This window comes from Gadus macrocephalus, chromosome 20, assembly GCF_031168955.1.
Source record: "Gadus macrocephalus chromosome 20, ASM3116895v1".
NCBI classification, from domain to species: Eukaryota; Metazoa; Chordata; class Actinopteri; order Gadiformes; family Gadidae; genus Gadus; species Gadus macrocephalus.
This window is the reverse complement of record NC_082401.1, coordinates 14,970,488-14,996,840: the sequence shown is the minus strand read 5'-3', so window position 1 is coordinate 14,996,840 and position 26,353 is coordinate 14,970,488. Positions and strand designations below refer to the sequence as shown.

General features: G+C 53.0%; 1 protein-coding gene across 1 annotated transcript in view; it reads right to left on the bottom strand.

Annotated features, from left to right (window-relative positions):
- Positions 1 to 26,353, bottom strand: part of myo10l3 (myosin X, like 3) — a 62,410-nt gene that overhangs the window by 7,218 nt on the left and 28,839 nt on the right. Inside the window, 17 exon segments of the mRNA XM_060039469.1 lie at positions 10 to 152; positions 511 to 566; positions 967 to 1,060; positions 1,261 to 1,356; positions 1,793 to 2,036; positions 2,833 to 2,956; positions 4,831 to 5,709; positions 6,383 to 6,416; positions 6,672 to 7,160; positions 9,699 to 9,805; positions 14,510 to 14,624; positions 15,564 to 15,688; positions 18,287 to 18,367; positions 19,868 to 19,976; positions 20,532 to 20,614; positions 24,681 to 24,749; positions 26,082 to 26,174. Coding sequence (XP_059895452.1) covers positions 10 to 152; positions 511 to 566; positions 967 to 1,060; positions 1,261 to 1,356; positions 1,793 to 2,036; positions 2,833 to 2,956; positions 4,831 to 5,709; positions 6,383 to 6,416; positions 6,672 to 7,160; positions 9,699 to 9,805; positions 14,510 to 14,624; positions 15,564 to 15,688; positions 18,287 to 18,367; positions 19,868 to 19,976; positions 20,532 to 20,614; positions 24,681 to 24,749; positions 26,082 to 26,174 — 2,941 coding nt within the window.

Below are 26,353 nucleotides of genomic sequence, written 5' to 3'. Positions count from 1 at the left end.
TCCACCGACCCCGGACCAGAAACTCCTGGCCGTCGACCCTGGCGTCTCCCTTGGGTTTCTGCAGCAGGCTGATCCAGTGGTGCATCTCTTCCGCCATGTCTGTGTTGCAGTGGATCACCCGGTTGGCCGTGATGATCACAAAGGAGTTGGGCCTGGGAACACATCGGACCAGCGGTGATTATTGCAAATGGAATGGAATGAAATGGAATTTCTCACCAGTGGCCACTCTAAGCGCTTTACAATATTGCCTGACATTCGGCCCATTCATGCACACATTCACACACCGACGGAGGTGTCAGCCATACAAGGCGACAGCCGGCTCGTCGGGAGTGGTCAGGGTGAGGTGTCTTATTACTCAGAGAGGCACCTCGACACTCGGACGAGCAACCTTCCGGTAACCAGCCAACCCGCTGTACCTCCTCAGCCACATGGTGACTGTTCTGGGGAGGGGACTATGACGGGTGACTGTGAGAACCAGAGCAGATCTTCTGGGCTGCTTGGAAGACTCACCTGTCAGGATTGTCTGACGCACACACGGAGTCTATCAGGCCTACGTCCAGCGTGCCCTACGGACAAAGGAGCGATTCATTGTGTGAAAACCTCATCATCACTGTCATCATGTAATCGGATTAGGAGAGCAGAGATAATGTCAAAAACGCCAGAGGCTCACGGTAAACAATACTTTAAGGATGATCTCGTCAATACAAGAGAAAATTTGGATGCAATCGTATATTTCAATTATTTCTAATTTCGACAAATTATAGGACTGACCAGTCCAATCTAAATCTGGGATGTGGTACCATGCCCCGATTTAATTGTTTTAAAAACAATTAAATGAAAACCAGGCCTTGTGATTAGCCTACAATTTATTGAGTTGCATGCTTCCAAATCCGAGCAGTATAAGGATAAGTATAAGTCTGAGTATAAGGATAAGTATCTGGCCCTGGGAAGGGAGCCAGCACTAACCACTGCATTCTTTGGGTTGGCCTGCTCGTGGTGCATCTCCATGCGCTGCTCCGGGCTGGCAGTGTGGACGCGACTCAGCACATTGAACCAACCGCTGGGGGGTCAGCAAGAGTTCACAGCAGAGTGGGAGAGAGGGAGTACCATGTGAAAGGAATTAGCACGTTTCAGTTCCCCCGTTGGCCAGCAGGGGGAGCTTGGCTTCTAGGCGTTAATTCTGTGGTAACGTGATGAAGGCTAATGTAATGTCGGTGGTAGGGGGGTCTGGTACAATGACAGACGTTTATAAAGGCGTACCTGGCGTCCTCTGGGGTTTCTGCGTAGATATGGTAGGTACGTTCCTCTGTAACAATGTTCAGGGCGTTTTCCTTTTCGTGGTTATCGACAATTTGCCTTTAAAAAAGAAACATTCCGAAATTAGTTTGATATAATGACAATCGAGAGGATATTCTGTGTGAAAATGAGTTGCAGAAAATGAAAGCTGACCTAGCTTTACGAAAAACAAAGTCTGTCGGGGAGAGAGCGAGAGAGCAAAGGAGATGAAGAGACAGAGACAGATAAAGAGAGGGAGTGAGAGTGAAAGAGAGACAAAGAGTGAGCGAGAGAGAGTGAGGGAGACAGGAAGTCGGAGAGACAGAGAACGACACAGAGAGAGAGAGAGAGAGAGAGAGAAGGAGACGGAGAGGTTGAGAGGTGGAGAGACAGAGTGAGAGACAGATAGTGAGTGAGTGAGTGAGTGAGTGAGTGAGTGAGTGAGTGAGAGAGTGAGAGAGTGAGAGACGGAGGGAGAGAGAGACGGAGGGACAGAGAGTGAGACGGGGCTCCTTACTTGGCCGAGCGGACGTCGATGGTTCCCTTCAGCTTCTCCTCGCTGTCGTTCTCAAAGTACATGAGGCGGGACTCCCGCAGGACGAACCAGCGCATCTTCCAGTTGCGCCGCGACAGGGTGGACATGCCGCCGCCCTTCTTGTACAGCCAGCCCGACTTGAGGGAGTCCTGCTTGGCCCGGAACCACATGAAGGTCTCGTCCTTCAGCACGCACCAGCGGCGGCGCCACGGTATCATCAGGCCGCCTGGCGATCACACACGCACGCTCATCAGGACGCGGGCAGCACGGTGCTTTCGACCGGGTTTAGTCACCCAGTTATTCATCAATATCAAGTATATTCCTCAAGCGCTGATCTGGGTTTACTCATGAATATTTGTATTGCTCAATGTGTTCATCAATTTGAAGTACATTCATCGATTCGTATCATTTAATTTACAGTCCCATTCAAAATGGTTTGAATTATTATTATTGTTTAGACCTCAAAGTGGAACAGAATCGGATATCACAATACAACAGCTTATTATCATACCCCTCAAACAATATTTACTTGTCGTCGTAAAAAATGTTGTCCGAACTAAAACCAGAATCACGTGAAATAACACAAATTTAACCGCAGACCGAAAGATATCATTAAATACAATAAAACCGAAAGTGAAAGTGTCAGTAATGAGCAGAAATAACGGCTCTGAAGACTTGAAGCATGTGAGGACATGATCTGGCAGTGTGTGTGTGTGTGTGTGTGTGTGTGTGTGTGTGTGTGTGTGTGTGTGTGTGTGTGTGTGTGTGTGTATCTTTGTGTGTGTGAGTGTGTGTGTGCGTCTCTGTGTGTGTGTGTGTGTGTGTGTGTGTGTGTGTGTGTGTGTGTGTGTGTGTGTGTGTGTGTGTGTGTGTGTGTGTCTCTGTGTGTGTGTGTGTGTGTGTGTGTGTGTGTGTGTGTGTGTGTGTGTGTGTGTGTGTGTGTGTGTGTGTGTGTGTCTCTATTTGTGTTTCTGTCTGCCTGCCTGCCTGCCTGCCTGCCTGCCTCCGGGCCCACCACTCACTCTTCATGTAGAGGTAGCTGTGGAAGTACGGCGGCCCGCTGCCGTTCAGCACGTTCACCCGCCCGTTGGACACCTCCTCGTCCGTGTCCACGTAGCACTCGTTGTCCTCGTCGCTCTCGATGAACTGCACACACACACACACACACACACACACACACACACACACACACACACACACACACACAACAGTCCGTCAGCATGCTAACCTAAGACTCTCATAAAACAACACTTTCTTTCATATATTGACTTTTCAGCTTTGAATTTTCAGTTGATACGTTGGAGAAAGAAACCCTCTATCTATTTGTTTTGTGGCCAGTGTATGTTTTAGAGTTCCACCTGTATTTTTTTTTATAGATTGTATGCAAAAAATAACAGATAAAAAAGAAAAAACCTGAGGAACTGGTTATCTCCAGCCCCTTTTGAAAACCACTTATTTCTGTTGCTTCCTCCTAAGATTTTTGATATCTGGAACACACTAGATACACACGCACACCCATTAGCACACATGCACACACACACACGTGCGCAGAGGCACACGCACACACACACGCAGACACAAACACACATCAACACCCACCGTGCAGACACACATATCCAAACTAAAGCATACTGAGACACACACAAATTCAATGACTCAAACATCAAAATGCAAACTCATACACAAACGCACACAAAAAATACATGCAAACCCATACACACAAAAAGACGCGCACGTCCAACCATAAGAAGTCTTTCTTTGACTCGGGGCCAACTAAACCCTCCAATATATCACACACACACATATAGAAACACAGGCATATAGACACACACACACACACACACGCCCTCCCCTCCCCGTGCCATTTTGCTGAGCTAACAGAGTTGGTTCCCGGCGCTCCTCTTTGACTGGCAGGAACTGGGAACGGATTCACATGCACACGGACACGGCCAACACAATCATAACACAATCACTGCTCCAGTATTCCACTGTGATTCTAACACGCGCTGAGTGTTTGGACAGGAGAGGGGGAGCTCCTGGCCTCAGCGCTGCTGGTCTGGTGGCGCCCGGAGGGGTGAGGGTAATGAATGTGTGGGGGGTTGAACAGTTGCAGAGGAAATAGAGGTGTGGGTGTGTGTGTGTGTGTGTGTGTGTGTGTGTGTGTGTGTGTGTGTGTGTGTGTGCATGTGTGACCATGTGCTCAGTTTCTGTGGGGAGGGATACAAGTGTATGCGTGTGACTATGTGCTCAGTGTGTGTGTGTGTGTGTGTGTGTGTGTGTGTGTGTGTGTGTGTGTGTGTGTGTGCGTGTGTGTGTGTGCGTGTGCGTGTGCGTGCGCGTGTGTGTGTGTGTCAAGCCTGAACCGAGGCTTAAGTACTGAGGCCCGACTGAGGCAGTATCACAACGTCGGATCATTCACGGCAAATATTATGAGTCAATTCAAAATTTCCCGACAAGATTAAATGTTTGGATTGGATGGACATGATGGGATTCCAAAGGAGCTCTGACGGCTGATTCAATATCCCATAATACTCTGTGTTATGCAACAGAAGACTGGGACCCACCCGGGGGGCCGTGGTGCTATATTTAGAATTACATTTAAGGAATTTAACAGACACTTTCATCCAAAGCGTCTGACAATCAGTACATTTGTCAGAAGAAAGCGACACAATAATATACTGCTGTCGGTAAGGTAAGGATGTTCATAGAACCACTAACAATCGCTAGGTTAACCCATTCCCCGTGCACACCAAAGATAGCTAGGATGAGACGCTACACAATGCTAAGTAATATTTTTAAGTGCCAGGACGCACAACATTCAATAAGTGCGTAAGAGGGGTGGGAGGGGTGTGTCTATGACCTCTGAAACAGGTGAGTCCTGAGTCCCTTGCGGCGGCGGCGTGTGTGTGTGTGTGTGTGTGTGTGTGTGTGTGTGTGTGTGTGTGTGTGTGTGTGTGTGTGTGTGTGTGTGTGTGTGTGTGTGTGTGTGTGTGTGTGTGTGTGTGTTTCCGTGGATGTACCGAGTCAGAGCTGCCCTTGAAGGAGTCCAGGCTGTTCTGGGTGCAGGACGACTCCCTCAGCGCGTCCTCGTCCGTGCCGTGGCCGTCGTTGGTGCTGGCGCCCGAGCTGCCGTGCACCTCCTCGTACTCGTCCTGGTCGTAGTCCGACTCCGCGTCCGGCAGGGGGGGGCCGCCGCGAGGAGGAGGAGGAGGAGGAGGAGGAGGCGGCTGCCCGCCGGGGGGCTCCGCCTCCGACGTCAGCGCCATGCTGACGTAGGGCTGCCGTCCCCCGTTGGTCAGGACGGGGGGAGGCGGCGTCGGGGTGCGGCACCGCTGGTGGGTCACCACGGTGGAGTGCCACGAGCCCCTTGGCGTGGCGGCGGAGGAGGGGGCGGAGTAGGGGTCCGCCGGACCCTCCGCGAAGCCGGGCGGAGGCGGGGGCACGCTCTGGAAGACCTCCTGGTCCAGCGGGGGCGAGGCGGGGAGCGGCAGGTCGGGCAGGGGCACACACTCGTCGTCGGCGTGGAACCCCTCGTCCGCCTCCTCCTCCTCCTCCTCCTCCCCCTCCTCTTCCTCCGCCAGCGGAGCGGGGGTCTCGGCGGGGTCGTGGAGGTTCTCCTCGCTGGAGAGCGACGGCTCCAGGCCGCCGAAGTCCAGCAGGTCCAGGAACTCGGTGGCGACGCGCGACGCCTCCTTCTCCAGCCGGTAGATCTCGGCGTCCCGCCGCTGCCGCAGCTGGTCGCGCCCGTCGTCGCCCAGCAGCGACACGCCGTCCTCCTGCTGCCGCTGCAGCCGCTCGATCTCCCGCTCCAGGCGCTGGATCTCCTCCATCTGGCGGCTCTCCTCCTCCGAGGCGTGGCCCGGGACGGGGCTGCGGGACAGGGAGCGCGACAGCTCCTTCTGTCGGGGACATGGATGGAGGAGTTAGGGGGCCGTTTCGTCAGGCGACGGTAAACGGTAAACGGGTTGTATTTACACAGCGCTTTTCTAACCGCTGGACACTCAAAGTGCTTCACAGTACTGCCTAACATTCACCCGTTCGTGCACACATTCACACGCCGATGTGGCGGCGTCAACCATGCAAGGCGACAGCCAGCTCGTCGGGAGCAGTGAGGGTGAGGTGTCTTTTCTCAAGGGACACCTCGACACTCAGCTAGGAGGAGCCGGGGTTCGCACTAGCAACCTTCCGGTTACCAGCAAACCCGCTCTACGTCCTGAGCCACATGCCGCCCTTGACCTCGGGGAAGCCAATATATTCATACTTTATTATCACCAGTCTTTTTATATCGATGTTTAGTTGCATCGTCTGCTGCTGTTGTGGCTACATATGCCCTCAGAGATTAATAAGTGAACCAGCCGTCCATCTAAGCAGTGTCAGTGAATGAAGGGAAGCTGTCCCACAACACCTGGCCTCTCATCACATCTCAACTCGGTTTACCTCTAGCGTCGCACTCTGAGAAGCTCTTGCATAATAAGCGCTAAATAAAGCAACATGACCTTGGTTGGGACAAACAGACATTCAGGGAAAGGCCATGGTGTTGTGCTGTTCTCAGCACAAGGAGATAAGTCTCACCTTCTGACACGCAGCGTTAACCACCAGCGAGTTTCTGAGGACAGAATTAGAAACATTGTTGTCAATAATCAGAAACATTGTTATGAATAACAACATTTTTAGCAACAGTTCTCTTTCGCTCACAGCTGCTCGTCCCAGGTTGGATTCATAGGACAACGACAGGCCTGTTCCTAAACACACATTTCACTTTTCAAAATGCTACCTTTCAAGTGACTTTTACTTGCTTACTTTTTCTCAAAGGCAGATTATGATATTAACTTTAAACCGTTCTGTCATCGGCACTCTGTACCTGGTCGAGTGCCCCAAAGCCACCGCATTCTCCTGTGCCTTCTCCTTGATCCTCTGCTCCTCCATCCTCCTCAACTCCTCCTCCTCCTCCTCCCGCCTCCTCATCTGCTCCTCCTCCACCCGACGACTCCTCTGTCTCTCCGCCTCCTCCGCCCTCCTTCTGTCCTCCTCCTCCTCCTCCTCCTCCTCCACCTCCTTCTGCCGGCGCCTCATCTCCTCCTCCTCCAGCCGTCTCTTCTCCTCCTCCTGCTCCTGCTGCTGCCGCTGCTGCGCCTGCTCTAGGCGCCTCCTCTCCTGCTCCTCCTCCTCCACCCTCCGCCTCTTCTCCTCCAGGATCTGGCGGCAGAGCGAGCGGGCCAGGTGACCGCGGTGGTGCTTCTGCAGCACCAGGGTGGCCGAGCGAAGCCGCAGGAACACGCGCCTCCAGAAGTGGGCGCGGTAGTTCTTCTGGATGGTGACCACGCTGGACAGGACCCTCTTGTACTGCTTCCTGTGGTGGGGGGGGGGGGGGATTCAACCCACGGACGTGTTAATGATCGACGGCAGCACTGCGCTCTCTCTTCGTTTTCGACTGCTGCTTTTTGCGGTGCTTTTTGCGTTCAAAACGAAGCTACAGGAAACCTGGATGCGATATTTAACTCGCGTTTGCCAATTTGGACTGATGTTGTCACCTCAATTAACATTGTGGTGTGGTTCAACTCCCCTCCCCCCCCCCCCCCCCTCCAACACCCCCACCCCGTCCCGCAAGCAGACACAGCAACATGGGCTTTGTCGCTTTCCATTACAAAGTGAAGGGGTCGCGTCACGTCCGACGGCCGTGCACTGTAACGGTGTCGCCCATGTATGAGGGACCCCAGTACCCCCAGTTCTTAACGCCAGCTCCCCTCCAACGGGAGTACCTTGAGGGAGAGGGGGGGGGGGCGATGAGACGCAAGCCCCCCCTCACCACACCAAGCCGTGTGGGGGGGGCTCAAACAAACACAGAGCTACACACTGTCAGCTACACACTGTCGGCTACACACCGTCGGCTACACACCGTCGGCTACACACCGTCGGCTACACACTGTCAGCCACACACTGTCAGCCACACACTGTCAGCTACACACTGTCGGCCACATGGTGTTTATAGTCTGATGCGCTGGGGCTGAGCCAATGTGGCAGTGTGGGTGGGTGTGTTTACAGACACACACAGACACACACACGTGCAGGCATACATACACACTGGCACACACACACACAGGCACACACACAGGAATACACACATACAGACACACAGGGCCGACGGACTGCGGGGGAAAGTGAGACAGTTGTGGGGGGGCCCAAGGCAGAGGGGGGGCCCATGGCAATAAAAAATATATATATATTGAATTATCCACCAGCGCATAGTGTTAGGAGTCGCACACGGCCACGTCTGCTCCCCCCCGTCCCCCCCCCCCGTCCCCCCCCCGTCAACAATTGTTCGCTAACACCCCCCCCCCCCCCCCCCCCGTCAACAATTCAGCGCAGGGGGCTGGTAGGGGGAATTCGGGGGGGGGGGGGGGGGGGGGTCATCAATACCTCTTGTATAGGGGCCCAGGATTTGGTGCAACGGCCCTGCAGACACACACACACACACACACACAGGAATACACACATACAGACACACACACACATTCACACAGGCACACATACACACACAGGTACACACACACACAGACACACACACATGCACACAGGCACACACAGGAATACACACATGCAGACACACACACACAGGCACACACAGACACAAAGGCATACACACACACACACACACACACACACACACACACACACACACACACACAGGCATACACACACACACAGCCCCAAAACCCACGTAAACACGCATGGCTTGTGTGGGACCACCCACCCAGAGGGCTCTGACCTATGACCCCTCAACACTAAAAGCCAACCTCACTGCAGCTTTTCCCACAAACCACTCGACGCGAGGGAACACCACATATTTCACCGTAACCATAATCAAACAGACGTCGTCAAACACGGTTCGGCCAACCTTGCCACCTGCTCTGCGATAACGGAAAAGAGAGAACCGTGGAACCCCTGGACCCGAGCCGTGTCCCTGGGCCCGTTGTGGCCCGGCGGAGACCCAGAGGTCTGGGGTTACAGCGTGCTGCATAAGGCAGCATGCTGTCACAGGTTTAGGTTACATGTGCGGGGTCCCGGGCGGATTCCTAAAACCTCCATCATGACAGACGTCCCGGTCCCGTGTGGAAACGCGCAATGTAAACAAAGACACGAACGAATCAATCATTCGACGGACCAACAAGCAGACGGACAGACGGACAGACAGACAGACATTACAGACAGGCGTGCAGGCGTGCAGGTACCCTGCATTCTTTGGGTGTACAAAACAAACACGCGATGAACGCCGCTGTTGGACTGGCTCTGCAGGAACAGCGTAGCTTAGCAACATGACCTGTGAGCTCCGACCGTTGGTGTACGAGCTCCCTGGTTCTGCTGCGCGACCGACACGCATGGCAGCAGGGAGTCCTTCAGAACGCTGCCCCCCAAGCTACGACAGTGTTTCATCTGTTGCTTTACCTATCGCCCCACGGCATTACATTGACTGTGAGGTAACCTCAATGTTCAAACGTGTGTTTATTCTAACACACCAACACGAGCACGCACACACACACACACATACGCACGTGCGGACGCACACGTGCATGCACACACGCAGACACACACACACACACACACACACACACACACACACACACACACACACACACACACACACACACACACACACACAACCATGCAAATGCAGCATGCAAACGCTGCAATGTACAGTGCATACAGCCACACACATGCACACTCACGCACACACGCACACACACACACAAACACACATGCACGCATACACGCACACACACACACAGTGCATGGAAAGATTTTCATAAAAAGACAAAACAACAAGGTCCCCATCGCGGTTCTCCAGACCCTCACCAGAGACCCCCCCTCCCCCCCAGCCCCCAGCACCCACCTGGCCACATAGCTGAGGACGTGGGCGCGGATCACCATGCCGGCCCGCCGTCGCTCCTCCTCCCGCTCCTTCTCCAGCCTTTGCTCCAGGGCCTCTTTCAGGAAGACCTGTGTGACGTCCAGCACCACGGGGGAGGCAGAGAGAGAGAGGGGGGGAGAGAGAGAGAGAGAGAGAGAGAGAGAGAGAGAGAGAGAGAGAGAGAGAGAGAGAGAGAGAGAAGAGAGGTGCAACACGATCAGTTAGTTCCTCTTGCGTCCGTCCGGCGACCCGCTGTGACCCGTCAGGCCCGTCTCGGCTGGCACTGTCCCCGGCTCGCTGCAGCACAGCAGTGCGCGTGTGGGTGGCTGGGTGCTTGACGCGGTGGTGGTGGTGGTGGTGGTGGTGCTGGTGGTGGTGGTTGCGGTGGGCAGAGGGGGAAGCCTGCGAGGAGGCTAACGACTCTCCCTGACTGCGGAGTGGGGCAGAGGGGATCGGGGGATCCGGTGGCTGCTGCTGCTGCTGCTGCTGCTGCTGCTGCTGCAGGGACTCATTGTAATCCTGCGTCCTTCCCGAGCGGTTTCCCTACACTGCTGCGACTGCTGCTGCTCTCTTCGCCCGACTGACGTGCACGGGCAGAGAGACACGGGGAAGGGGGAGAGAGAGAGAGAGAGAGAGAGAGAGAGAGAGAGAGCGAGAGAGCGAGAGGGAGACGGGGGAGGGAGGAGGGATGGAGGGGGAGGGAGGTGGCTGGGGTCCAGAGTACAGGACACGCCCCTCCTGGCTGTCATGCAGGAAGGAGGGTGAGTTTAGTTAACCCTTCCCTAACTCCTGAAGTAGCCTGAACTATTCTCTTTAGTCTCCGGCTCTCTTGTCTATAGAGAGAATAGGGAAGGTTCACTGTGAACAGGCTAAGATGACAAAGCGAAATCATAACAGGGACGACCTGATTGCACTGCTTTAGAGGCAGATATGTTCTAAAGGGACAGCTCTTACCGTGCTCTGATAGCATCGCTGGGACAGAAAGTATCTGAGTGAACATGTTCTGTTGTGTGTTCTATGTTTTCTTAATGTTGTGTTAGTGTATTTGTGTATGTGTGTGTGTGTGTGTGTGTTCGTTCAGTGTGTGTGTGTGTGTGTGTGTGTGTGTGTGTGTGTGTGTGTGTGTGTGTGTGTGTGTGTGTGTGTGTGTGTTCGGTATACGTGTTTGTTCGCTGTGGTAGTGTATTTGTGTATGTGTGTGTGTGTGTGTTTGTTCAGTGAGTGAGTATTTGTTCGGTATATGTGTTTGTTCGGTGAGTGTGTGTGTGTTTGCATGTCAAAATCCAGGTGAACTAGCTGAATAAGAACAGTGTGTCTAGGCTTTGCAGACTCTTTCAGCTGTTTCTGTCATACAATGGGGACAAAAAGGGGCACAGAATATAACTATATTTACGTGTGTGTGTGTGTGTGTGTGTGTGTGTGTGTGTGTGTGTGTGTGTGTGTGTGTGTGTGTGTGTCCAGATGTTGTAATCAAGGCCCCTCCAGCTGCAAGCTTGGTTTGTCAGAGAGGAGGAAGTTATCTCCAACGCCACATCCTTCCCTCGTCTGTTAGACACACACACACACACACACACACACACACACGCACGCACGCACGCACGCACGCACGCACGCACGCACGCCCCCACACACAACCCCCCAAGCACACACACACACCTTGTCCGTCCAGCGTCACAAAAGCCCCCCCCCCCCCCCCCATCCCATCGGAACACACTTCCTGCAGCCAATCAGCGTCGATATAATTATACGCAGATTGTTTCAACAAAGGAAATCAAAGCCTCTGGGTCTCAGAGCTCCAAGGTCGACCCTTCATCTGCCGTCGCTGGAGAACCAACATCTGGACGGCATGCGGCGTTATCTCTATTTATAACAGCAGCGTCTGTCTGTCCGTCCGTCTGCCTGCCTGCCTGCCTGCCCACCTGTCAGCCTACCTGTCTGTCTGTCTGTCTGTCTGTCTGTCTGTCTGTCTGTCTGTCTGTCTGTCTGTATGGCTGCTCAACTGTCGGCTTACCTAGCTGCCTGTCGGTTTGCCTGCCCACCTGTCAACCTACCTGTCTGGCTGTGTGTGTACCTGTCTGTCTGTCTGTCTGCTTAACTGTCAGCCTACCTGGCTGTCTGTCAGTGTACCTGTCTGTCTGTCTGCTCTACTGTCAGCCTACCCGTCTGTCTCCCCACCTGTCTGCATACCTGTCTGTCTGTCTGTCTGTCTGTCTGCCACTCCCTGTCTGTCTGCCCCCCCCTCCCTCCCTGTCTGTCTGACTGCCTCTCTGTCTGTCTGTCTGTCTGTCTGTCTGTCTGTCTGTCTGTCTGTCTGTCTGTCTGTCTGTCTGTCTGTCTGTCTGTCTGTCTGCCCCCCCCTCCCTCCCTCCCTGTCTGTCTGTCTGTCTGCCTCTCCCTGTCTGTCTGTCTGCCCCCCCCTCCCTGTCTGTCTGTCTGCCTCTCCCTGTCTGTCTGTCTGCCCCCCCCCCCCCTCCCTGTCTGTCTGTCTGTCTGTCTGTCTGTCTGTCCCAGTACCGGTTGGTCGTGGGCCTAGGCCCCTATGGTGAGGAGTAGCGCTGGGCCAACAGACGGACGCAAAGGACCAGGATGGACCGCCACGGAGCTCAGAGGCCTGCCCTGTGTGTGGCCATGTGTGTGTGTGTGTGTGTGTGTGTGTGTGTGTGTGTGTGACCATGTGTGTGTGTCCGCATATGTGTGTTTGTGTCTGTGTCCTTGTGTGTGTATGAGTTTCCGTGTGTGTGTCCGGCTGTGTATGTGTGTGTCCCTGTGTGTATGTGTGTGTGTGACTGCGTGCGTGCGTGTGTGTGTGTGAACGTGTGTGTGTCCGAGTGTGCGTGCGTGCGTCCGTGTTTGTCCGTATGTGTGTGAGTGTGTGTGTGTGTGTGTGTGTGCGCGTCACGTATTCCAGCATCCCACAAGTGTGAATGTTTTATGACCCAGAGCGCCCTCGTACTCATCGCACCCCGGATGCTTTTTATAGTCTCCGCTTCTCCGCGGGCATCGGGGCTGAATCGGGTCGGTTTGATCTTGACCCGTATCCCAGACCGTGGCCAAACACGGTCAGCAGCGTCGGCCAAATCAATCCATTAAAGAATTCCTCAGCGGTTTCCGAGACGATATAAAAACTCCACTACAAGGAGACGGAAATAATGACAGGAAAATGCGGACGCAAGCAAACTTTTTCTCTTTCTTCAAAACCTTATTAAAAAAATCTGGGGAGGGCCGGAATCCATCTTTGATTTGTGTTGTGTTCCTTCCCTTCCTGAGTGGTTGGTCAGGACCCCATGCTGAACACACCAAACAAACCGTCCCTGGTACATGAAGTGGGTCGGTAGAAGTTAATCATTCAGTGGAAAGACTGTTAGAAGGCGCAACGGCGAGGGAGTTGATCATTGTTGGGAAATCAGGAGAACAAAGAAGAAAAGCCAGAGCAGAGAGAGAGAGAGAGAGAGAGAGGGGGGGGGAGAGGAGGGGAGGGGGGAGAGAGGGAGAGAGAGAGAGATGGGGGGGGCGACAGAGAGAGAGAGAGACAGGGGGAAAGATAGAGACAGAGGGACAGCGAGAGAGAAAGACGGGGGGAGGGACAGAGATGGAGAGACAGAGATAGAGAGAGAGAGAGAGAGAGAGAGAGAGAGAGAGAGAGAGAGAGACACACACACACACACACAGGGGGAGAGATAAAGAGACGGGGAGAGAAAGAGGGACGGGTGGGAGAGGGAGAGAGAGAGACAGAGACAGAGAAAGAAGAAAAATAAAGATATGAAGAAGGATTGGGCCACTGCCCTAGACCTTTACGTCGTCAGCGTTAACCTGTGTGCTAAGACGCAGACTCCGTTCAGCCGCACAATGCCTGCCTCTCCTATAAACCACCCATGACGGCTCCCAGTTAGAGCAACAGTTGTCGAGGAAAAACCGCAAAGACTGCAGAGAAACAATCACAACAATCCAGACTGACCACGAGCAGCCGAAGAGAAATCCTTAGGAAATGAGTAAGAGGAGAAACCATTCAATCTTCTCCACACATTAATGTCACTGTGAAGGCCCGGAGCTGTCTGCTACTAACTGGGGCCAGATTTATAGAGATCTGTTCATAGTCCTCTCCGAGCACGCACACGCTGTCCGACTGGTTGAAACCAGCGCCGAGAGCTTCAGAATATCGAGTAACAAGAATGAAGATTTGGGGGGAGTCTGAGTCTAAGTTTCATATTATCCTGCTACCATCGTGACATTTCACCTGATCCTTTCTGCCGCCCAGCTGGGCCTCTGTGTTTGCCAGTTTGTGTGTGTGTGTGTGTGTGTGTGTGTGTGTGTGTGTGTGTGTGTGTGTGTGTGTGTGTGTGTGTGTGTGTGTGTGTGTGTGTGTGTGTGTGTGTGTCTCTGTGTGTGTGTGTGTGTGTGTGTGTGTGTGTCTGTGTGTGTCTCTGTGTGTGTCTCTGTGTGTGTGTGCTTGTCTCTTTGTGCTTGTCTGTGTGTGTGTGTGTGTGTGTGTGTGTGTGTGTGTGTGTGTGTGTGTGTGTGTGTGTGTGTGTGTGTGTGTGTGTGTGTGTGTGTGTGTGTGTGTGTGTGTGTGTGTCTCTGTTTGTGTGTGTTTGTCTCTGTGTGTGTGTGCTTGTCTGTGTGTTTGTGTTTGTCTCTGTGTGTGTGTGCTTGTCTGTGTGTTTGTGTTTGTCTCTGTGTGCTTGTCTGTGTGTGTCTGTGTGTGTGTGTGTGTGTGTGTGTGTGTGTGTGTGTGTGTGTGTGTGTGTGTGTGTGTGTGTGTGTGTGTGTGTGTGTGTGTGTGTGTGTGTGTGTACCTTTGTTTTCCCCAGTTGCCACTCTTTCATTGTGGCGTCGTGGACCATGAGGAGCTCAGAGGAGCAGGCCCTTAAATCAGCGGGGGCCATTTTGTTCTTAAGGATCATCTTGTATCTGTTAACACCCACACACACACACACACACACGCACACACACACACACACACACACACACACACACACACACACACACACACACACACACACACACACACACACACACACACACACACACACACACACACACACACACACGGAGGCAAACAAACACACACACAAAAAAATATTATAGAGGGCAACCACAACAATTGGGAGTTGACTGTAGTTAGTCAATGACCAATATATAACCTTAACTAATACAAAGAGCCTTGTTAAATGGTCTGTGTACTGTCTGTGTATACTGTGTATACCTTATTTGGGTTCTAGTGTTCTAGTGCTCTAGTTTATGTCTATACTATCTATGTTCTAGTGTATGTCTATACTATCTATGTTCTACTGGCTGTCTATACTATCTATATTTTAGTGTCTGTCTACACCATTGGTTCTCAAGTAAAAAAATAAAAAAATTAACAGAGGGGATATTATATCAATATTAATTTAAACAAAAATAAACAAACAGAAAGAGAAAGGTCGACTCTCTCTAGCTTTCCATAAAATCCTGTTACATTTGTTAGTTTTAATCCACCTGTACATTACTTTGAAATGATGAACCTCAGTTTCGTGATATAGACCTCACTTGACCTCACTCCCAGAGGTCCAAGGTGCAATGTTTTTTTTCACCACTGGGATGCTGACGGCGTTTTCCGCCTAATTTTGGGTTCCTAAATTGGCCCTCAGCTGTCAAAAATGTAAGAACCCCTGTTCTACACTGTCTATATTCTAGTGTAGGTTTATCTAGCTTTTCTGTTCTAGTGGGTTCAATTGTTCAAATGTGTTCTGGTGCTTTTTATTGTGTTCAATGTTGTATGTTGTTGCATGTTTCTATGTTATAGTGTGTCCTAGAGTGTTCTACAGTGTTCTAGAGTGTCCTAGTGTCTTTGTACTTCCCACTGACCTGTCATAGAAGTCCTGGAAGGTTCTGCGGACCGGGAAGCCGGCCCGGCGGATCTTCACCGTCTCCAACATCCCGGAATACCTCAGCTGGTTCAGGACCACGTCCGGGTCGAATCGATCGGCGTTCTGGAAGGAAAGCGCGTAATGCAGGCGTTGTAATCCAGACGGCACCTCAGTACGTCCCCCGAAGAGCGCCCGTACGGCCTCAGCGAGGCTCATCCACGCATTATCGGACCGGAGTGCAACGCGGCAACGGATATACAAACGTCTTCGGTTTCAGCACGAAACGAAATCAAACACAATGTTCCCCAGACACACAGGGACGAAGAGGCTCATGTGTTTACGTGTATTGCCCAACAACGCCGGAGAAGACGGACGTACACACAGTACACACACCCGTTTGGATAACATACACACGTCACCTGACCCTAAAAGCAGAAGAGCTGCCAGCTCTCTGGTTTGCAGAGGCATCCGGCGGGGTTCGAGCCAGCGCTGAGGGGTCTGGGGTGAGCTGCGCGCCGTCCCCACAGAGAGGTGACACTGAGGGATAGCGGGCCCATTGTTCACCGCTCTGACTCACTCAGACGCTCCGCTGATCATCACACGCGAGGATGGCGATCTGCTCCGCCCGACGTAGCACTCCATCTTCTCTGGAAAAGGCTACTCCACTTACAGCCAACTCCACCTTCACCTCTGCTGGCAGGGTACCCCACCTCCACCTCCACCTGTACTGGTCAGGCTACCCACGGTGGGGCTAACTGAGGGCAGCCGGGCCCCAGTGCCACCAGTGAGGGGAGGCATCTGGTGGCTAAACCCCAAGAGCCTCCCCTGGCATCCCTATTATGTCCATCTAATTACAGGCTAATGTCGCTACGCATGGAAACCCTCCATGCTTTGATAGCAAGATCCCTCGCACGCGCACACACATACACACAATCAAACAGGGTCCTTGCTCATATTACATACACACACACACACACACACAAACACAATGATCTTCCTCAGATCGCACGCAGTGACACCCACACGCATACACAATGGTCTTCCTCATATCACACACACACACACGCACACACACAGTGATCTTCCTCATATTACATATACACACACACACACACACACACACACACACACACACACAGTGATCTTCCTCATATTACATATACACACACACACACACACACACACACACACACACACACACACACACACACACACACACACACACACACACACACACACACACACACAGGCGAGCAAATTGCGATCTTCCTATTATAACAAACCCAAAACCGCGCATAACCAATCGTTAAACAACCTCAATCAACACACACACACACACACACGTATACACACACCACACTACTCCTGTATCGGATATTAACTATGACACACACACACACCTTTAGCCCTTCAAAGGTTTGAACTCTGCTCTTCAGCAGAGGGCAGTGACAGCTGTGACAGTGCCCCCCACACACACACACACACACACACACACAGCCTCCCATGAGTGACAATTCTTCCAGGGAGAGTGGGTCCGTGCAGGGGGAATGCAGGCACGCATGCGAGAGCCGAGCGAAGGCCGCCGCTGAGGCTCAGCGGGCGTCACTCTGCAGGATCAACAGAGGCATGGCATGTTTATCTCCAGCAGCCAGGGCCAGGTGTTTAAAGAACGCCCGGGCCTCCACAGCAGAGAACAGGTTATAGGGAGAGAGAGAGCAGGGGAGAGGGAGAGGGAGAGGGAAAGAGAGAGAGAGAGAGAGAGAGAGAGAGAGAGAGAGAGAAACAGAGGGACAAAAGAGAGAGACAAGTAGAGACAGAGAGAGAGAGAGAGAGAGAGAACAAGAGCAAGAGTGAAAGCGAGAGTGAGAGAGAACAAAGAGAGTAAAGAGGAGGAAATGTTAATCAGACGGACTGACTGCTAGGGAAGCAGACAGTGAATCAACACAAGGCCGAACCCAAACTATGTACATGAACTCTTGTTCCTGTAGCATGCCACTCTCTGCCCTCCTCGTGCCCTGCACTCTCCTCCCGACGCCACGAGTCCCGACAGAGCCGGTACGCTGCCTCAGTCACTCACACACAACGCAGTGAATGCATTATAAAGCCATAGGGGTTCGTCCTCCATACGTCCCATAAGGACCAGAAACAGGGCAGAACAATGCTAGTGTTGGACGCTCTCCCTCAATGCGGCGGAGGCATAATAAATAACGTGAGGCGCTGATGGCCTGTCCAACTCCCTGCGGTCTCGTCCATCCAGCATTCCAGCCGTGCATTCGGGTCACTGGACCGCCAGCCGAGCCGCCGCAGCCAGCGCGTGAACCTTGACCCCCCCCGGGGTGGAGAGCCTAACGTTGCGCTGGAATGTGCTGCTGCTGGCGCACAGGACCCGTATAAAAGAGGAGGCACAAAGAGAGGCTTCTTTGACATCGACAGGGACACCCCGGGTCACTTCGACTGGGGTAAAGACGTTTGAGGCGCACACCAACAGAAGTGTTACGACACCCCGGGCAGGAAGTCACCGGGGGGAAGGTGAAGGAGACGGACCGTCGCATAGACGTAGTTCAACCCAGAGCAGAGTGAAACACGTGAGGCTGCAGGGTCATCGAGAATACTGTCTCACACACACACACACACACACACACACACACACACACACACACACACACACACACACACACACACACACACGCGCGCGCGCGCAAAGGGATGTTTGGGACTCACCTTGTTCATGTTGGGTTTGATGCAGCGCACAAAGAAGGGGTTGGAGGCGCCTAGGCTGCCCATCAAGGAGTGGAGGGAGTCCTGAACACAAGCAGAACAACAACAACAACCACAACAACAACAGCGGTTAGAAACACAGGCAGAAGAACAACAACAACAGCAACATCAATGATAAAAAAACATAAGCAGAACCACAACAACAACCACAACAACAACAGCGGTTAGAAACACAGGCAGAACAACAACAACAACAGCAATGATAAAAGAACACAAGCAGAACCACAACAACAACAGTGGTTAGAAACACAGGCAGAACCACAACAACAACAACAACAACAACAACAACAACAACAGTCAGAGGTCGGAGGTCAGCCGCTCTGTCTTTTTTTATCTCAATGTTGTCTTGTCGGTTCTGGACGGAGGCCGTATCAGTTTCATTAATCCAGTATAAGTCATGCAGGGAAATGATTCCTTCCGAGCGAGGAGTCCGACCCCCCCCCCCCGACCGCAAAGTATAGACGGAGCGGCCAAACACGGAACGGACGTGTGATTTTACGCGGCCGGACGGGGGCCTATATTTTTTTTTTGTGTGTGGCCTTCACACACACGTACGCACACACACACACACACACACACACACACACACACACACACACACACACACACACACACACACACACACACACACACACACACACACACACACACACACACACACACACACACACACACACACACACACACACTCCAAGGCCCCTTGGCTCCGGAAGGCTCTCTGGCCGGCCCGGCTCCCCTGGCTGCCTCAGACAGGCTGTCTCCAGCCAGGCCGGCCTGGCAGCCTGGAGCCTTATGGCCCCTGGATCGCCCCCCTCTACCCAGCCATCATCCCTAATCCCTGGGCTTTAGGAGCCGTGGACCGGGGCACCCTGCCAACGTCTCTCCTTCTCCCTCCGCACCGCAGTCAGGACAGGGAAAAGACCACGTACCCCCAGAACCCGAACCCACCCGACCGGAACCACCGCAGGACACACCACGGGGACACACTCACAACACAGACGTGTATGATCCATCGTCTCCTGTCTGACATGAGGAATCCCCCCCCTGGCTCCCTTCATGGGGTCTCTCTCTGGGCCGTTTTGATTTAAGAGCAAGGCTATATGCTCGGGGCTATATATTTAGCACACTTTCAGCCAAAGGAACTCGCAGTGAGTGTCTCTACTTGAAGGAGCGGCGAGCCGTCTTTAGCTCACGGGGTAACTGAACTGGATTTGAGCCCAGAACCGTCGGGCTGAGACCCAACACCCTGACCACTCACCCTGAACTGGGCGCTGACGGTGGACTGGGACCCCTCACCCTGAACTGGGCGCTGACGGTGGACTGGGACGCCTCACCCTGAACTGGGCGCTGACGGTGGACTGGGACCCCTCACCCTGAACTGGGCGCTGACGGCGGACTGGGACCACTCACCCGGAACTGGGAGCTGACGGTGGACTGGGACCCCTCACCCTGAACTGGGCGCTGACGGCGGACTGGGACCACTCACCCTGAACTGGGCGCTGACGGCGGACTGGGACCACTCACCCGGAACTGGGAGCTGACGGTGGGCTTGCGGCGGGCCGTGCCCATCTTCATGGTCTCGTCCCCGCTGCGGCTGCCAACGCGCTCAAACAGGTCGTAGATGAAGTCCAGCCTGAGCACAGGGAACCAGGCGACAAGGAGGGGATGAGGCATAGAACCAGGCTTAGAACCATATAACCACGATCAGCAAAGAGCCATAGAATCAGGCTTAGAACCATATAACCACGATCAGCAAAGAGCCATAGAACCAGGCTTAGAACCATATAACCACAATCAGCAAAGAGCCATAGAACCAGGCTTAGAACCATCTAACCACGATCAGCAAAGAGCCATAGAACCAGGCTTGGAGTTAGCACAAAGTGATAGAAATGAGCTTAGATCCATCGAACCATGCTTAGTTCAGACCCACAGAACCAAGCTGAGAGCTTTAGATTAATACTTTGTACAGAGCTATCGAACAATGCTTAGTAAGGGTTCATAACACCATGTCTAAAAGAGCCACAGGGGTCTAAAAGTTCAGGCTTCAGGCTTGGGGATTACACCTGAACACTTGTTTCCTAAATAAGTGCACTTCCAAGGCTTTATATACCGCAGTGAAACGGCGGTACCAGAGAACACCAGGTACACATCAGCCCAGCCCGGGCTGTACCGTGGGGGTTTGTCCCACCTGCTGTCCTTGAGGATGAAGAGGATGTCGTCCCGGAAGGTGTCGCGATTCTTCTCCAGGATCCCGCGGCCGTCGTAAAGAACCTGCGGAGCGTACGAGCGTATGAGCGTGGAGCACAACGCCGCCGAGAGACGTTATCTAATAGCGTCGTTGTGGCTGTGATCTGCCTCAAAGGGGGGCCTCACACGCAGGGGTCGGTAACGCACTCCACGGGCTCTGGATGTGAAAGAGGCGTCGCACGCTAGCGGGCCTGAAGTTCTGAGGGATTCCAAGACCGCTGATAATGACCGCGGCGGTGGGTCACGTGACTCTCAAGCGGCCGCTTTATGTCGGCCTTTGATGTGCTTTCACTGCGGGAAACGTTTTTTCCCGAATCATCCGCTCAACATGTGTGGACACGTGCAGGGCCCCACGTGCACTGCTATTGTGCATGTGGTTGGGTGCCTGTGTGTCTGTGTATGGTTGAATGTTTGTGTGCATGCATGTGGCATGTATTCTATCTTGTAACAATACAGTATATATATATATATATATATATATGTTTGTGCACGCAGGCCTATGTGTGCGTTTGTGTGTGTTTGCGCCGGTGTGTGCGTGTGCATGTGTGTGTCCCTGTGTATGTATGAATGTTTATGTGCATGTATGAGGCATGTATATGTGATTGTGTGTGCGTGCACGCGCATTTGTGTGCGTGTTTGTGTGCGTGTGTGGGTTTGTGCGCCAGTGTCCGTGTGTGTGCCTGTAGAAGCATGTTTTAGGGACCTGACAGACGTTTCGCTGATCGAGCGTCAGTGAACAAAGACAGTGTGTGAGGGGGTTGGGGGGAAGGTGTGTGAGTGGGGTGTGGAGGGGTGTGTGTGGGGGGTGGACGGGTGGGTGTGTGTGAGGGGATGCGGGGGGCGTCTCTGTTAATGCGATCACCTGTCGGGGGCTGCTCAACCGTGGACTTTACGGCGCGCTAAGCCTCCACGGTGCGATGATCCACCTTAATGCCACCCTGCCTGCGCTGGTGTGTGGATGGGAATGCGTTCTGTTGCACCTTTGTGAAGGACAGAGGGAATGTGTGTGTGTGTGTGTGTGTGTGTGTGTGTGTGTGTGTGTGTGTGTGTGTGTGTGTGTGTGTGTGTGTTTGTGTGTGCATTTTTGAAAGCTGGAGAGGGGAACTTCTTCATGCTTCAGTATGCATGTGTAATCAGATGTACATTTCCATGCATGGTGTGCGTGCGTGCGTGCGTGCGTGCGTGCGTGTGTGTGTGCGCGCGTGCGTGTGTGCGTGTGTGTGCGTGTGTGTGTGCGTGAGTGTGAGTGTCCATGCGTGCTCCAGTAATGTCCGTCTATCCCGAGGCCTTGCGGGATAGGGTGGAGGAGGGGGGGTTGCGTGTCGGAGGTGGGCCCTCCATACATGACATGTGTATTTATACATCACGGACACGGTAATTACACGCCATTCCTCTGCCATTGAAACCGAGCCAAACAAAAGGGCTCTGTTTCTATAACTATCAGGTTCGGTTTACCCTGGATGCCGTGACGACCCTCAACAGAAACCAGATAGGCATCGCTACGAGGAAACACAACCACCTCTGCTGCTGTAGTCTGGGATCCAGAAGTCCTACTATGTTATAGCAGAGCCTCTAGTCCAGCAGTCCTACTGGTTTATAGCAGAACCTCTGACCCAGTAGTCCTACTGGGTTATAGCAGAGCCTCTGGTCCAGCAGTCCTACTGGTTTATAGCAGAACCTCTGACCCAGTAGTCCTACTGTGTTATAGCAGAGCCTCTGGTCCAGCAGTCCTACTGGGTTATAGCAGAACCTCTAGTCCAGTAGTCCTACTGGGTTATAGCAGAAACTCTGGTCCAGCAGTCCTACTGGTTTATAGCAGAACCTCTGACCCAGTAGTCCTACTGGGTTATAGCAGAACCTCTGGTCCATCAGTCCTACTGGGTTATAGAAGAACCTCTGGTCCATCAGTCCTACTATGGTATAGCAGAACCTCTGGTCCAGTAGTCCTACTGGGTTATAGCAGAACTTCTGGCAGGAGACTGCTCAGAGCCTGAGCCGAAAACCAAAACCAGAAGTTTTGCCTTGCTTTCAGATATCTTCTAGTGAAGAAAACATATTTGTGTGAATGGATGAAGAGGGGATTTGAATCAGTGTAATGCTAAAGGGGCCAGTCAACTCATTGCTGATTTGAAACCATTACAGACACTTGATCAAGTTCACTACTAGTGCTGGCTGAGTTTATGTTTGATGTTAATAGCCAATTACACACTTACAGACTCCCCGGGCTAAAGTCTGATCTGGGAGACTGCGGCTGCTACCCGTGAATCAGGGGAAATGATAGTAATAATAAACACAAACAGACACACTATCGTGTGCGTGGTAATAATAGGTTACGCTTCGGTGTCTGGCATCACACTGTTGTGCTTCGGTGTGTTGGACATACGCAATACAACAATGGAGGCGTACACCAATCAAATTAATGAACATTTACTGCAGGGGAAACACCCAGAGAGGGGTGTAATTCGTCGTGGTCTCAGCGGAACGTTCCGGATTTGGTGGATAGGGATTCCAATGTGTTGCGTCTCTCGCTCTCTCTGGAAGCCACGCTTATAATGACATATATTGTGGGGACACCAGCGTACTCTTGCAGAGTCAGGGTGCCCTTTCAGATAACAGAAGGAGCTTTCAGAGAGGGCAGAGGGGGAGGGGGGAGAGAGGTGGGGGGGGAGAGTTAGGGAGTGTGAGATGGAAAAAGAGCAAGAGAGAGAGAAAGAGACAGAGAGAGAAGAAAGGGAGGAGATAGAGAGTGAGACAGAAAGAGAGACAGAAAGAGAGACAGAAAGAGAGACAGAAAGAGAGACAGAAAGAGAGAGAGACAGACAGACAGACAGACAGACAGACAGACAGACAGACAGACAGACAGACAGACAGACAGACAGACAGTGAACTCTGTCAGACAGACAGACAGACAGACAGACAGACAGACAGACAGACAGACAGACAGACAGACAGACAGACAGACAGATTGCTAGAGAGTGGGACAGAAAGAGAGAGGAAGCAACAGAATGTGAGAGAGCCAGAGAGGGAGAGAGGGAAAGTCAGACATAGAGAGCGCTAGAGAGTGACCTGGCAGTCCAGAGAAACCTGACTGGTCTTCTTTGGGGGCTGGGTGAAGGGTGACGGGTGACGGGGGCATTGTGCAGTGTGTAGGGTGCTGGGTGCTTAGTACTGGGTGCTGGGTGCAGTATGAGGGGTGCTTAGTACTGAGTGCAGGGTGCAGTATGAGGGGTGCTAGGGGCAGGGTGCGGGGTGAGAGTGCAGGGTGATGGATGAAGGGTGCAGGGTGCTTCTGGGTGCTTCTGGGTGCTTCTGGGTGCTGCTGGGTGCTGCCAGCCTCGTGACCTGACTGCCATGTTCACACTGAGGGGACATTGTCCGCACTGCGCTCCATCAGGACATTCTTTGTCCTCGGCCAATCGGAGGACCCGGTGTCAGGGAGCCCCCTCACCCCCCCCCCCCCCCCCCCCCCCCTCCCCCCCTCCCCCCCAAGCCCAGGCTAACTGCTTCCCTCTCCCCCCCGCCCTCCCCCGCCTCCCCCACGCCCTCGTCCCCCCTTCCCTCCTTGTTCTCCAAGCTTCCGCTGGGAGTCATCTCACCCCCTCTCATTCATTACTGGGGGGGAGGGGGGGGAGGGGGGAGGGGGGGGAGGAGGGGAAGGAGGGAGGGGGAAGATAGAAAGGGTTCTCTAAATCGCAGGGAAATTAGGGTGTGTGTGTGTGTGTGTGTGTGTGTGTGTGTGTGTGTGTGTGTGTGTGTGTGTGTGTGTGTGTGTGCCAGGCTGGGGGCGGGGGCGGGGGGGGGGGGTGTTAAGTTCCTCTGACAGTTTTTGGCAGGCAGAGCTCACTGGTCGTCCAGGAACTTACACCGCTCAACGTCTCCAGCAAACCAAGATACATGGAGGAGGTCTGGTGTGTGTGTGTGTGTGTGTGTGTGTGTGTGTGTGTGTGTGTGTGTGTGTGTGTGTGTGTGTGTGTGTGTGTGTGTGTGTGTGTGTGTGGGTGTACGCGCGCGTGTGCGTGTGTGTGTGTGCGCGTGTGTGTGTCTGTGTGCGCGTGTGTGTGCCTGTGTTTAAAGTGCAGTTATGAATCACCTCTCCGGCGTAGTGCTTGATGCCGAACTGGTGGTCGGTCACTCTGGGCTTCACGTAGTAGGGGTTAGCCTGTGGAGACACATCGCTCAGCTGTCAGATCACAGACACATTAACACACAGTACAGAGCTCGGAGGAACAGCGATTTAATCCAAAACCACAGAAGAAGAAAAGTAGCAAAAGCAATAACACCTCCAAGAACTACGACACCCAGAGTTAAACTCCCCTTGGACTACAACCTCAGCCCGGTGTCGTCTCTCAAAAGACCCAAGACACCGGTTCAGAGTTCACGTAGACTCTGCATAACCACCGCCTCCGACCCTTCTTACGCACTTTGTATGTCCTGACACGTAATGTAAGCACTTATCGTATGTTATATGTCCTGGCACTTAAAAATAGTACTTAGCATTGTGTAGCATCTTATCCTAGCTATCTCTGTTGTATACGGGGAATGGGTTAAACTAACAAATGTTAGTGCTTGCCACTTGTTTCTTTGATCATCCTTACTGTACCAACAGCGATTTATTGTTTCTCTTTCTTCCGAATAATGTACTTATTGTGAATCGCTTTGGATCAAAGCGTCTGCTAAATGCCCTTAATGTAAAATATAAATGTTAAATGTCTCAGAGACTGAATGCATGGCAGACGCTCAGAGAACAGCCCGCGGCTCTAGTGTCGCGGGGCCTCTCAGGCCCGGCTTTCATCCTGAACGCACGGAGCCGCCCGGACCGGGGCCCGCGGCCAATCGCGTTCCAGCACTGCTGTGTTTGCGTGTGAGGGGGCCGGGGGCGTGGACGACGTGTGTTATGCACGTGTTTATTGCTGTGGCGAGCGGCGCCCTTTCCACAGCGGAGGGGGAGTTAACTCTTTATGGGGATGGTGTTGACGATGGTGACGGTGATGATGATCGGGACGGTGTTTACCTCCCAAGGGGGGGGGGGGGGGGGGGGTTATAAGTTTTATGGCTTTCCCGTAGATACCGGTTCCTGGAATCTAAATCCGCACCACGGTTACGGCTCTTCCAGGTATTTGCTTGTGTGTGCATGAGTCTTTCCGTGCGTGTGTACCTCCGCGTGTGCACGTGTGTGTGTTTGTCTCGGTGTGTGCATGTGGCTGCATGCATGTTTGTCTGTGTGTGTGTGTGTGTGTGTGTGTGTGTGTGTGTGTGTGTGTGTGTGTGTGTGTGTGTGTGTGTGTGTGTGTGTGTGTGTGTGTGTGTGTGTGAGTGCGAGCATAAACATGTGCAGGTGCACATGTTGTAATCGATGCCTGTGTGGGCGTTCACACATGCACGTGTCTGTCGAAACCTGTGTGTGTGTGTGTGTGTGTGTGTGTGTGTGTGTGTGTGTGTGTGTGTGTGTGTGTGTGCGTTCACATGTGCACGACGTGCGCATGCCACTCACCGCGTGCCGACTGTGCAGCTTCTCCAGGAGGGTGTAGTCGGTTCCTTTGGGGAATCGGCTTTCTTCGTTGATGAGCGCCAGCATGCCCAGTTTCTAGAGTCATGACGGGACTAGTTAGAGTCGGGACGGGGGCAACATGTGTCTTTGATCAGGAACCCTGCATCCGGAACACCCTCCGCATTCATTCAACCTTTTTATTCCCACACAATCTAACCCGTCGACGGCGTTCCGGTACGCTACGGTACGACTGTTGCCAATGTTGCAAGATTTCC